Source organism: Symsagittifera roscoffensis, chromosome 6 (genome assembly GCF_963678635.1).
Source record: "Symsagittifera roscoffensis chromosome 6, txSymRosc1.1, whole genome shotgun sequence".
Taxonomy (NCBI): domain Eukaryota; kingdom Metazoa; phylum Xenacoelomorpha; order Acoela; family Convolutidae; genus Symsagittifera; species Symsagittifera roscoffensis.
In genome coordinates this window covers 1,330,395-1,343,126 of record NC_087067.1, presented here as the reverse complement: position 1 = coordinate 1,343,126, position 12,732 = coordinate 1,330,395, and the positions used below count along the sequence as shown (strand labels likewise).

The 12,732-nt window shown below is 41.9% G+C and overlaps 3 protein-coding genes across 3 annotated transcripts in view; all 3 read right to left on the bottom strand.

Annotated features, from left to right (window-relative positions):
- Nucleotides 1-12,732, bottom strand: part of LOC134848877 (uncharacterized) — a 572,430-nt gene that overhangs the window by 309,352 nt on the left and 250,346 nt on the right. The window lies entirely within an intron of this gene.
- The window catches only part of LOC134848890 (soma ferritin-like), a 237,886-nt gene that overhangs the window by 72,554 nt on the left and 152,600 nt on the right, over nucleotides 1-12,732 (bottom strand). The window lies entirely within an intron of this gene.
- LOC134848105 (uncharacterized) lies at nucleotides 564-3,316 on the bottom strand. The gene is made up of 3 exons (XM_063865452.1): nucleotides 3,119-3,316; nucleotides 2,857-2,968; nucleotides 564-853 (listed from the first exon to the last, which is right to left on the bottom strand). Exons 1-3 carry the CDS (start codon nucleotides 3,314-3,316, stop codon nucleotides 564-566), a joined length of 600 nt encoding a protein of 199 aa, XP_063721522.1.

Genomic DNA, 12,732 nt, shown 5'->3' with positions numbered 1-12,732 from the left:
AACCAGGCGCGCTATCCATCTCTCAATGTAGCTCTGGTCCATTGATTACGTTTTCAACCAATTGAGTGCTCTGTTTTCGACTCGTAACTTGAATGGCTCGCTATTCAGGTATGCCCTGTATTTTTCTACAAGACAGACTATGCTCCTGTAAGCAATCGGTCTCAAAACTGTCTTCCCATTCCACTCCTGTTCTTGGTTGAGTATTCCAGAGATCGCTACCACCGATGCATCCGTGTCCAGCACGTACATTTCCTTTTCCGTGGGCATCCATAGCACAGATGCTTCGCACAGCTCTCTCTTTATTATTTGAAATGGTTCCTCTGCCGCGTTATTCTACGTGATTTTCTTGTCCTTGTGCCTCATGAGTTGATGCATTCGATATACTTCGTCTGCTTAGCCCTTGATACACTCCCTGTAATAGTTCGCAAAACCCAAGAAGCTCATTATTTGATGCTCCGTTTTCGGTGATTTCCAAGTCAGCACCGCATCTACCGCGCCTGGGTCTGACCTAATGCCATGCTTGTCCGACATCCTCCCAGGTATTTGACCGAATCCTTGAGAATCTAACACTTCGATGGCTTGCATTTTAGTCCTGCTCTTTTCATGCAAGCGAACACCTCGTCTACTCCTTCGGTGTGATCCATTGGAGTAGGTGTCACAATCACCACGTCATCCACGTAACACATTACCAAATTAGCATATTTCTTCGTTACACTTGTCAGTGCATGTGCCATCAATCGTTGCAACGTGGCTGTGGCATTGCAAAGGCCAAAGGGCATCTTCTTCCATTGAAACAGCACCAGCCCGCAAGAAAATCCTGTCTTGTCCCAGAATCCTGTTTCCTCAGGGGTACCTGCCAAAAAGCCGAACCTAAATCAAGTGTTGTAAAAAATTTTGCATCTCCTGATTTCGAGAGGCTCTCATCGATTCTAGGTACGGGATAGGCATCCTTCACTATGACGGAGTTCAGATACCGAAAGCCACAACAAAGTTTTAGTTGGTCTCTTTTCTTCTTAGCCATCACTACTCCACACACCCACTGTGATTTGGATGGTTCTATCATATCATATTCTAGTATGGTCTCTATCTCTTTTCTACATGCATCCAGTTTGATAGGGGTCATACGCCTCGCCCCATCCCTATGCGGTACCGCCGACTCCTCGAGCTCTATTTCATGTTCAACGAAATTACAGCATCCAATGTCTGCCCTATGTTTCGAAAAAACGTCTTGATTCCGATCTAACACATCCTTGATGGCCTCGAGCTGTTCGTCCGTTATTTTACCCCCCAAGTGTTTTATTTCTGGTAATACCGGTTTATCCATTTCTAATTACTCTAATGTGGGTCTTTCCGGAAAATTCGAAGAGCTCGAAAATCCATCGTCCGTCTCTGATTTAAGCGACTTCATAAGCCTTGATGATTATTTAATTTTCTTCAACCTTCTCAAGATACAAATCTTATCCCTATGATTCGGGCAATGAATAACTTCTTTTTCTTTCACATTTTCAGTCATTTCATATCTAGTTTTCAAAGGTAGTGCGTATCCCAGCTTCCTTCCCCTCTTGGTTGTGATTGGTATATCAAGAGTATTCAACAAGACACTGACGCAGAGGCCACTCTTGATTATCGAGAAGGATCTTCCTCAAAAAGCAGCACTTTGATTATTCGGATTCGGCATTTTGCATACTTGTGTTTTGTCACTTAATTCATTGAAATTTTTCATCCGCAAACTTACTATCGCTGGCTCATTTGCTTTTCAGCCTTACCGTCCAATTCAAGAAAACTGGAGTCTTAATTTAATTCACCATTACCAAATTTACCGGTTTAATCACGCACTTTCTTTCCGGGTCCCGAATCCTGAACATCGCATTGTTAAGATTAATTGTTACATAGAAACTCCTGATGGAATCTCTGCCTAAAATAAGTTGGTCAGATACATTTAGATTCTCAACTACCAGAAAGCTCATTCACAAACTGCGTTCCGCCGGATTTAAGGCTAATATTGGTGTCCTTCCTAGAACCCGTAGCGCAACTTTATTTGCCGCTGACAACCGTCTTCTTGAGTCTATCAAGTCAACTTTGTCAAACCCCATTCTTTTCCATGTTTCAATTGGTATGACACTCAAGACGGCTCCTGTGTCCAATAACCCACGCAATTGAGTCTTTTTTATGCTATTTTCCAGTTCGTGTGCCGATACGTCTGCCTCTGTTCCCAGATACATTGCATCTTCTTCTAACATAGCGCAGTGTCCGATCGATCTCACTTCTAGTTCTTCTCTACCAACGTAGATTTGCCCGACTAGATCCTCATCACATGTTATCATCGTTTTTGTGTAGATGTTTATTCCATCTATATTCGGCATGACCTCATTTGGACCCTAGACTTGCGTTTATCTGTTGTCTATGCCAACTGATTTACTACCACTTCACTGAGTAATGCCCTTAAAGCTCTAGAAGGAGTTTGCGGGCTTATTGCGCTCAAGTAATCCGCGTACACATCTATGTGCATTTTTGTCTGATCACTCAGTTCACTCAAGTTTCTTGTTACTTCGTGGCCGCCCACTGTGATTATTGACATGATTCTTGCCCAAATTTTTGTGATGCAGTCCTTGAGTTCTCTCCGGTCTCTGGTTCTGGTCTTGTCATAGAGAGTGTTTCATTCAATCATTCAATCTCTGTTTTTCTTTTTCCTGTTTCAGCTGTTGCTCGATTTCTTTGGTCGCCAAGTCTTGCATCACTTTGTTGATTGCCTCTGCAGCTGCTCTCTCGTAGTTTATCTCTAGAGAATTTCTCATCTCGGCCCCGTGGCATCTTTTTTTTGTGTCACGGCCTTCACTGTCTTTGTTGATAATTCACCACCAGCTGCTGCTTTTTTGTTCAAATCATTTTCAGCTTGTGTATTCCTGGTATTTTGCACTGCAGCCAGTGCCAGTTTGTGTTTCGGGTGATTCTGATTCTTCACCGCCTCCTAAAACAAAGGACAGTCCATCCTGAAATGGCCTTCTTGGTTACAGAAAACACCTCGCGTCTATCTTAATAATCAAGCCACTCTAAAACTCATGTTACTCGGTTTGATTCTTATCCTCTTCCCCTGATGCGTATCACAAGCTTTTCATACCTTGCTTGTATGTCGTGCAACCTGCCACATGATGATCCGCTGATCCACAATTGGCGCATGAACTACGTTTGTCCCTGTCGTCTCTAGGCTTGTACCATGACGACCTTTGTAGCTTGCTCCACTTTGCATGTTCCTGCGTTCTGAGAACGAGTACTGTTTTGGTTTCATCAACATGTACTCTCTTGACTTTTGTCTCATTTCTTCTGGGGTTGGTGCATTATCCTTTGATAGTGTATAATGTGTTGCCAGCATCGTTCTCAAGTCGTCACTTCTCAACCCGCCAATAAACTTTGAAGCGATGCTGAATTTTCTTTTGGTCGTCGAATCTTCCGGGTCGCTTCTTCTCATCAAGCACTCAAGATCATACAGGAATCGATCGATTGACTCGTCTTACTTTTGTCTTCTTTTTTCAAATCTCATCATCGCTTGATGACCCTTCATTCCTCATCCGAATCGATAAAACAGTATCTCGAAATCTTTGTCCGCTGTATCACGCTCCTCCTTTTTCTTTGCTACCACGCGTTTTTGTGCGGTGCCTTCTAAATTGCTTAGTAATGCGGTGCAGGCCTGCTTTTTGTCATTCAGGTTGTCCTGTTCTAGATGTCGACTCACGACTTCTACTCAGGTGTCAATGCAGCCATCCGAGTCGTCTTTAAATTTTTTTGGTTTCTTGAATGTCTTCCTGGATTTATCACTTCCCCGGTCACTCGACTCTGTACTCCTTGTAGCAAATGCTTCAAGTGTTCTGTTCAATATTTCCCAGGTACTCGCCCACGTCATGGCGTCAGGTGTTACACTTTTCCCCCTTAGTTCCCCGGTGCATTCGTCGAGCCTTTGGTTCCACCCTTCATAGTAGTCTTGGACCCTTTTGCTCCTATGCTCGTTGCAATCCGGGGTAGCGGTGTGGACTCACTTTTCTTCCGCTGCGGTTCTACAAAGTCGACCCTAGTTCCCTGTGGTTTGTCTGCCACTAATTTATCTTGTGCTTTAGAGTTTCTCAAGAGTGCGTCCAGTTTGGACTGTATTGCACAAAAATTTTCAGCTTGATCCTTGCTCACTGTATCCATTCTGGTCTTCAGATTCCACAACTGCTCATTCACGGTGTCACGCCGTTTCTTCATTTCTTCCATATCCTTCTTGATATGTTTCTCTCGCTCTTTGTCGGTAGCCTCAATGGTCCGACATCTGGTGTAGCTTTTTTTCTGTGGCCCTTGCTCAGACGCAGTAGTTATCCAATTTCTCCATTTTGTTGTGTTTTATTTCCTTTTTCAGCTATTGGCGGGCCTCCTCACTGCACTTCAACTTTTTGTCTATTTCACTTAACTTTGTCATTAAGTCTCCCAGCTCTACTGAAGCTGTTTTCGTTCCATCAGCTCGCTTATCTTGGCTAGCTGTTGCTTCTTGCGTGGCTTCCTCCTTACCCTTCCTGGTTTCCGTCGTTATCGTCAAAACTGTCCCAAAGGTTTTACTTTTTTCGGTCACTGTCGTTCTCTCCTCCTTCTCGCTTGGCTTCATTCCGACCATTACAGCAATTTTCTAGGTAAACGACGTTCTCTTCCTTTGAGAGTCGTCTTTTATCGCCTCCGGTGTGTTGTTTGTTGTTTCATCTACACTGCCTATTGGCAACACTCTATTGTTTTCTTCTCCTGTTCTTCTGCATTTGGCATTGGTGTTGATTCCGTCGTCTTTCTTTCCACACCGTCAGTTTTCTGATCTGGTGTCTCAAGATCGGTTTCTCTAGCCGGTATAGTCGGTCCTTCCCTTGCTTTCTCCTTGGCTTTGTGTTCTTTCATGCTTCTTGTATTAACCATGTTCACCGAAATATTCTTTTTCCTCACTTTCGGATTTGATTGTGTTTGTGTCCATTGCGACGAGGTTTGAGTTTGCTTAAGTCCTGTTCCCCTTCTTTCAGTTATCGATACCCTATTTCGCTTCATGATTTTTATATACAATTTTCTTTACCTACAAATTTAATATTTAAAAGTCCCTATTGTAAAATACGATTGAAATTATAAAAAAAACTCCCTAATGCATTAAAAACTAAAACCAGTCGAAATTGCTAAATCAGTTTTAAATCTAATTCAGTTTCAGGCCTTAGGATCCTTCGCTCTAGTTATGGAATGCTTTGATACTGTCCCAAGATTTCTTGGTACTCTCCTAGTACCTTTCTCTCAAAGGTTGGGATACTTCGATGGGGTCTTCGTACACTTTGGTACGGTCCTAGTACTTTTGTGTACCCTCCTAAGACCCTTCGCTCAAGTGTTGGTACACTTCTTTGCTGTCCCAGGACTTTCCTGAAACCTCCTAGGACCCTTTGCTCAGGTTTTGGTACACTTCGTCGCTGTCCCAGGACTTTTCTGAACCCTCCTAGGACCCTTCGCCCAAGTGTTGGTACACTTCGTTGCTGTCCCAGGACTCTTCTGAACTCTACTAGGACCCTTCGCTAAAGTGTCGGGATACTTAGATCACTATCCCAAGACTGATTGTTGGGACACTTAGATCACTATCCCAAGACTGCCGGCAAGACTCTTGTACTTTTTCCAACCTTGTAGCTCAAGTGTTTCTTAGCCTGATTGAAGAATTCCAATGTGCCTTATGTCGAGTATTGGGATACCTGATCCACTATCCGAGTACCACCTCTAGAGTTCTAGTATAAAAAATAATCCCCAAAACCCAATTCTGTTCAACAAAATTTTCTTTACTAAGTCCCCTAAAAATACCTACACTGTTTCAATCCGATGAAAGTCGAAATACGGCTTGTTTGTTAGTCTGTAACTTTAGCCGATTCGATAAAACCTTAATCCGATCATAAATTTGGATCTTATCGCGTTGCAACTCTTGTTCTGAGTCTATAGATGGATCGCTCTAGATTCTGGGTCTACTAATGTAACTAAATCAACGATATTGATTGTATAGTTACTATAATGTGTCCCCCCTTTTTACAATTTTGTACCGCCAACCTCTATCTTAACCACCCCCCCTTCGAACCTCCCCCCTATCTAGACCCCCACTCAAGCCGAAAATTACCCATAAGCACAATGGGTGCTAAACCTCTCGAGAGAAAATCCGTAGAGCCTGTTTCCAAGCTCTGCTCAAGTAAAAACGTTTCCTCAAAACAGTGGGTATCCGCTTATCCAATTTTAAACTTATTTCCTTTGATGTAACGTGGATTTCAACGATACCCGGTTGACCAAACAACACCTCTGACCTCCTTTCCTCCGTTTGCTCTGTTCTGCTATGTTGGTTGGTCACACTTTCCCCCTGGGCTTGTCACCTGTTCCAATCAAGTCTCCGAGTTGTCCACTTTCTCACTTCGCTGGTCACCTCTTCCAGTCAAGTCTCCCAGTGGTCCGCTGATGTCACAAGCTATCTGAAAATCTTATAACGCACCACATTTGGGTACCTATACAACGTTGCTGGTTTGATCGAGACGATCGGTCTTATTGGAAAACAGTATGGGTATACTATTTTAATTAATATAAAGGTTTGATCCACCTATTTTGGAAGTCAAAGCCACTGTCCTTTTTGAGGTTTTATCGTTTTTTGTTCCTATTTCTAATCTTTTTTGATTTTTTGTTTCGCTTTTCGACTTTTACTAGTTCTTTTTGTCCCCCTAGTTGCCCCCTTTACTCGGTTAGCTAGGCCTCTTTTCGGAAAGCACACCGGGAAACATTCTCAAGTTTTCTCAAAAGCTAACACGGTACAACCAGAAGGTGGCCACGTTCCCGTTGAACCATTCCACCGGTAATCTAGAATGGGCATGTAGCCCGGAGCTGTGTCAAGTGGGTTTGATCCCGTAGTCTTGATGATGTAAAAACACCCAGGAGCGCCATAAAAAACAGTACGTAACAGTCGCCTACTTAAGTCACATATGAGGTCAAAGAAAAATAGGCCCTATAACCATTGGCTCAAGAAGGGACACTATATCTTGTGTTTTTCTTCCTCAAGCGGTTGGAGCCAATTCGGGTTACAGCTTAAAGACCACTACCAAAATACCCACCCCCACACTAGAAAATAAGAACGCCCCCATACTCAGGTCTCAAAGTACCCAAAATACGCGAACGCCTTTAAAAACAAGGTCGGAACCTTGTGTATAGTTACTTTTTATTAGACAGTGGACCTTTGATCCATCTCAGATAGCGGTGTGGACTCACTTTTCTTCCGCTGCGGTTCTACAAAGTCGACCCTAGTTCCCTGTGGTTTGTCTGCCACTAATTTATCTTGTGCTTTAGAGTTTCTCAAGAGTGCGTCCAGTTTGGAATGTATTGCACAAAAATTTTCAGTTTGATCCTTGCTCACTGTATCCATTCTGGTCTTCAGATTCCACAACTGCTCATTCACGGTGTCACACCGTTTCTTCATTTCTTCCATATCCTTCTTGATATGTTTCTCTCGCTCTTTGTCGGTAGCCTCAATGGTCCGACATCTGGTGTAGCTTTTTTTCTGTGGCCCTTGCTCAGACGCAGTAGTTATCCAATTTCTCCATTTTGTTGTGTTTTATTTCCTTTTTCAGCTTTTCAGCTATTGGCGGGCCTCCTCACTGCACTTCAACTTTTTGTCTATTTCACTTAACTTTGTCATTAAGTCTCCCAGCTCTACTGAAGCTGTTTTCGTTCCATCAGCTCGCTTATCTTGGCTAGCTGTTGCTTCTTGCGTGGCTTCCTCCTTACCCTTCCTGGTTTCCGTCGTTATCGTCAAAACTGTCCCAAAGGTTTTACTTTTTTCGGTCACTGTCGTTATCTCCTCCTTCTCGCTTGGCTTCATTCCGACCATTACAGCAATTTTCTAGGTAAACGACGTTCTCTTCCTTTGAGAGTCGTCTTTTATCGCCTCCGGTGTGTTGTTTGTTGTTTCATCTACACTGCCTATTGGCGACACTCTATTGTTTTCTTCTCCTGTTCTTCTGCATTTGGCATTGGTGTTGATTCCGTCGTCTTTCTTTCCACACCGTCAGTTTTCTGATCTGGTGTCTCAAGATCGGTTTCTCTAGCCGGTATAGTCGGTCCTTCCCTTGCTTTCTCCTTGGCTTTGTGTTCTTTCATGCTTCTTGTATTAACCATGTTCACCGAAATATTCTTTTTCCTCACTTTCGGATTTGATTGTGTTTGTGTCCATTGCGACGAGGTTTGAGTTTGCTTAAGTCCTGTTCCCCTTCTTTCAGTTATCGATACCCTATTTCGCTTCATGATTTTTATATACAATTTTCTTTACCTACAAATTTAATATTTAAAAGTCCCTATTGTAAAATACGATTGAAATTATAAAAAAAACTCCCTAATGCATTAAAAACTAAAACCAGTCGAAATTGCTAAATCAGTTTTAAATCTAATTCAGTTTCAGGCCTTAGGATCCTTCGCTCTAGTTATGGAATGCTTTGATACTGTCCCAAGATTTCTTGGTACTCTCCTAGTACCTTTCTCTCAAAGGTTGGGATACTTCGATGGGGTCTTCGTACACTTTGGTACGGTCCTAGTACTTTTGTGTACCCTCCTAAGACCCTTCGCTCAAGTGTTGGTACACTTCTTTGCTGTCCCAGGACTTTCCTGAAACCTCCTAGGACCCTTTGCTCAGGTTTTGGTACACTTCGTCGCTGTCCCAGGACTTTTCTGAACCCTCCTAGGACCCTTCGCCCAAGTGTTGGTACACTTCGTTGCTGTCCCAGGACTCTTCTGAACTCTACTAGGACCCTTCGCTGAAGTGTCGGGATACTTAGATCACTATCCCAAGACTGATTGTTGGGACACTTAGATCACTATCCCAAGACTGCCGGCAAGACTCTTGTACTTTTTCCAACCTTGTAGCTCAAGTGTTTCTTAGCCTGATTGAAGAATTCCAATGTGCCTTATGTCGAGTATTGGGATACCTGATCCACTATCCGAGTACCACCTCTAGAGTTCTAGTATAAAAAATAATCCCCAAAACCCAATTCTGTTCAACAAAATTTTCTTTACTAAGTCCCCTAAAAATACCTACACTGTTTCAATCCGATGAAAGTCGAAATACGGCTTGTTTGTTAGTCTGTAACTTTAGCCGATTCGATAAAACCTTAATCCGATCATAAATTTGGATCTTATCGCGTTGCAACTCTTGTTCTGAGTCTATAGATGGATCGCTCTAGATTCTGGGTCTACTAATGTAACTAAATCAACGATATTGATTGTATAGTTACTATAATGTGTCCCCCCTTTTTACAATTTTGTACCGCCAACCTCTATCTTAACCACCCCCCCCCCCTTCGAACCTCCCCCCTATCTAGACCCCCACTCAAGCCGAAAATTACCCATAAGCACAATGGGTGCTAAACCTCTCGAGAGAAAATCCGTAGAGCCTGTTTCCAAGCTCTGCTCAAGTAAAAACGTTTCCTCAAAACAGTGGGTATCCGCTTATCCAATTTTAAACTTATTTCCTTTGATGTAACGTGGATTTCAACGATACCCGGTTGACCAAACAACACCTCTGACCTCCTTTCCTCCGTTTGCTCTGTTCTGCTATGTTGGTTGGTCACACTTTCCCCCTGGGCTTGTCACCTGTTCCAATCAAGTCTCCGAGTTGTCCACTTTCTCACTTCGCTGGTCACCTCTTCCAGTCAAGTCTCCCAGTGGTCCGCTGATGTCACAAGCTATCTGAAAATCTTATAACGCACCACATTTGGGTACCTATACAACGTTGCTGGTTTGATCGAGACGATCGGTCTTATTGGAAAACAGTATGGGTATACTATTTTAATTAATATAAAGGTTTGATCCACCTATTTTGGAAGTCAAAGCCACTGTCCTTTTTGAGGTTTTATCGTTTTTTGTTCCTATTTCTAATCTTTTTTGATTTTTTGTTTCGCTTTTCGACTTTTACTAGTTCTTTTTGTCCCCCTAGTTGCCCCCTTTACTCGGTTAGCTAGGCCTCTTTTCGGAAAGCACACCGGGAAACATTCTCAAGTTTTCTCAAAAGCTAACACGGTACAACCAGAAGGTGGCCACGTTCCCGTTGAACCATTCCACCGGTAATCTAGAATGGGCATGTAGCCCGGAGCTGTGTCAAGTGGGTTTGATCCCGTAGTCTTGATGATGTAAAAACACCCAGGAGCGCCATAAAAAACAGTACGTAACAGTCGCCTACTTAAGTCACATATGAGGTCAAAGAAAAATAGGCCCTATAACCATTGGCTCAAGAAGGGACACTATATCTTGTGTTTTTCTTCCTCAAGCGGTTGGAGCCAATTCGGGTTACAGCTTAAAGACCACTACCAAAATACCCACCCCCACACTAGAAAATAAGAACGCCCCCATACTCAGGTCTCAAAGTACCCAAAATACGCGAACGCCTTTAAAAACAAGGTCGGAACCTTGTGTATAGTTACTTTTTATTAGACAGTGGACCTTTGATCCATCTCAGATGGGTCAACCTAAAAACTCTCCCTAACTCAACATAACAACATAAAACACACTCAAGAAAATTAAATTAGGTACTCGCATACCGACTTGACTTCTAGAATTAAGTAACTAAACTATAAAGCAACTCTAGAATTGATTGGGTACCAAAGTTTAACTCGAGAGGTTTGATATAAGCAAGTTTTAAATCAAGAAACAAGTTTTTGGTCTGTACCATTGCGCAGCTTCAGCTGTTCAACTTTCCACCGAAGGTTCACTCTGGTCCAATCTAATTTATTTCTTTTCCACTCGCGGTCACTTTCCGTCTTCTGCCAAGAATAAGACAGATCTACTCTCGTTCAAATTATGTATCCGAAGTTGTCATTTGCGATTTCCCGCTGCTATTTTTGACTTTTTTCCCGCGATTGTAGTTCGAATTTTTTTCGAATTATTCTGGTTTTTTCAGTTGTCGCGAGAAACTTGAGCCCGACATGTTCAAATCAAATTTTTGAAAAATTGCATTTCAGCCCAAAATGCAAAAGACTAAACGTTTTCTAAAGGTCAAAGTTCCGAATATGACCGACTGGCACATGTTGTCAATTCTGGAATCTCCATTTTCAGTGCTTGTTCATACTCCTTAAGCCAAATATTTGCTAAAATCACGGCCAGAGAGGCACCCATGGCCAAACGAATTTTTTGAACAAACCAAGTTTCATTGCATTCAAAATGCACCTCGCTGACGGCCATATTTTATAATCTTTTCATTGTCTTTCTTCCCATTGCCGGTGGTCTTTCCTGCGCATATAGTTTTCTGACCGCTGTATCAATTGCTTCCTTGAGTGGGACATTCAAAGGTAGTAATGTTACACTCAGGTAGTAATGATTTCTATATGTAGTAATGTAATTCCGGGGTTTTTTATGAGCTTTCTAGAGTTTTTTTGTAATAGCGATTTTTTTTTAAATTTTGTTTTCAATTAAAAAAATTGAAGAAATTAGAAATTACAAAGAATATTTAAATATGAATATAAAGAAATTAAAACCAATAAAGAATATTTACCTTTAAAGAATTTAATTATTCGTTTTTGTAATTTGATTGTGGATTATAGCAAACCTTTGATATTGCTTTTCCATAACTCTTTGTTCTTCATACAATAGTGGACACAACTAAGCGCAAATTCAAGATTTTACTCAGTCAAGTGCCTGTTTTCTATGTACATTTCGGGCAACATTTCCTTCGAAATTAAGCAAAATTTTTACTGTAAAATTCGCCCAAATACTACACAGTGACGGAGCGTAGAAAAAGTAACTACTAACGACTGGCAGGCGTCAATTACCTTAATTCTACTCGTTTTTCACCGTCTCGACCTAGCCAGTTGACTTTCTGGTCTGTTAAGGGCTAAGTAAAAAGTTACTATTTTCAGGCCATTAGTCAAACGACTTTTAATCAGCTTTGGTTTACATGCGAACACAACCACATAGCTGGGTCTCGGATCCTCAGACTACGTGATTGCTATTAAAAACGGCTTGAATATCCTATTTTACTATGTTTTTGGTGACAGCAGTTCTGTATTAAATCCATTGGAGATGGAATGACTCTTTCCTCTTTCTAGCTACTCATATTCTAAAATATCCAGTAATTACGGTGTTAAATCAATTGTTTATTGCATCAGAGTAGCCAAAAAGTCAGTTCTTTATAGTCCTTCAACATATACTGTCTCTGGGGGGCCAAGCCTCCGCTTTCGTGATTTTCCTGTAAAAACTTCGTTATTACTCCTATATCATGGCACGGGAAGGTACTGCTCTTTTTTCCTTCCCCTAAGTGTCTTATCGTGCGTGATCGTCACGATAAAAGGCTTCGTGTTTTATATCTTTCTCGTCCGACTGTTTTTCACTACTTAGCTGTTGTTGTGTTTTTCGTCACTTTTCAATCAAAAAGTGGCCATTTTTCGTATTTCGCAGAAATATTCATTCGCCAATCGAAATTTTGAAAATTCAAAATTCCCGAATATTCTGACCCTCCTTTGCAATAATTTCCAACCATTAAGGCCTCTGATTCTATTTTCGTACTGTGTTGGAAGGTTGCAGCTGTGCCATTCTGGCAAAATGGCACATACTCCCCGGACAGTCCCCCATCAATGTCCTCATTGATCGCATAACCCCGGGTTATCGTCAAGTAGTGTTCCAGTTCTCTATAATCAACCTTACAAATCGCATTAGAAATTGAAATTTATCTTCTCCACCTCAACTCAT

Excerpts from the sequence above, each read along its gene's own strand:
- LOC134848105 (XM_063865452.1), bottom strand. The coding sequence starts at position 3,316 with ATGAGACAAAAGTCAAGAGAGTACATGTTGATGAAACCAAAACAGTAC. Across the intron at positions 2,969-3,118 it reads TTGCACGACATACAAGCAAG|GAGGCGGTGAAGAATCAGAA; the intron begins GTATGAAAAGCT and ends CCTTTGTTTTAG. Across the intron at positions 854-2,856 it reads CAAAAAAGCAGCAGCTGGTG|GTACCCCTGAGGAAACAGGA; the intron begins GTGAATTATCAA and ends GCTTTTTGGCAG.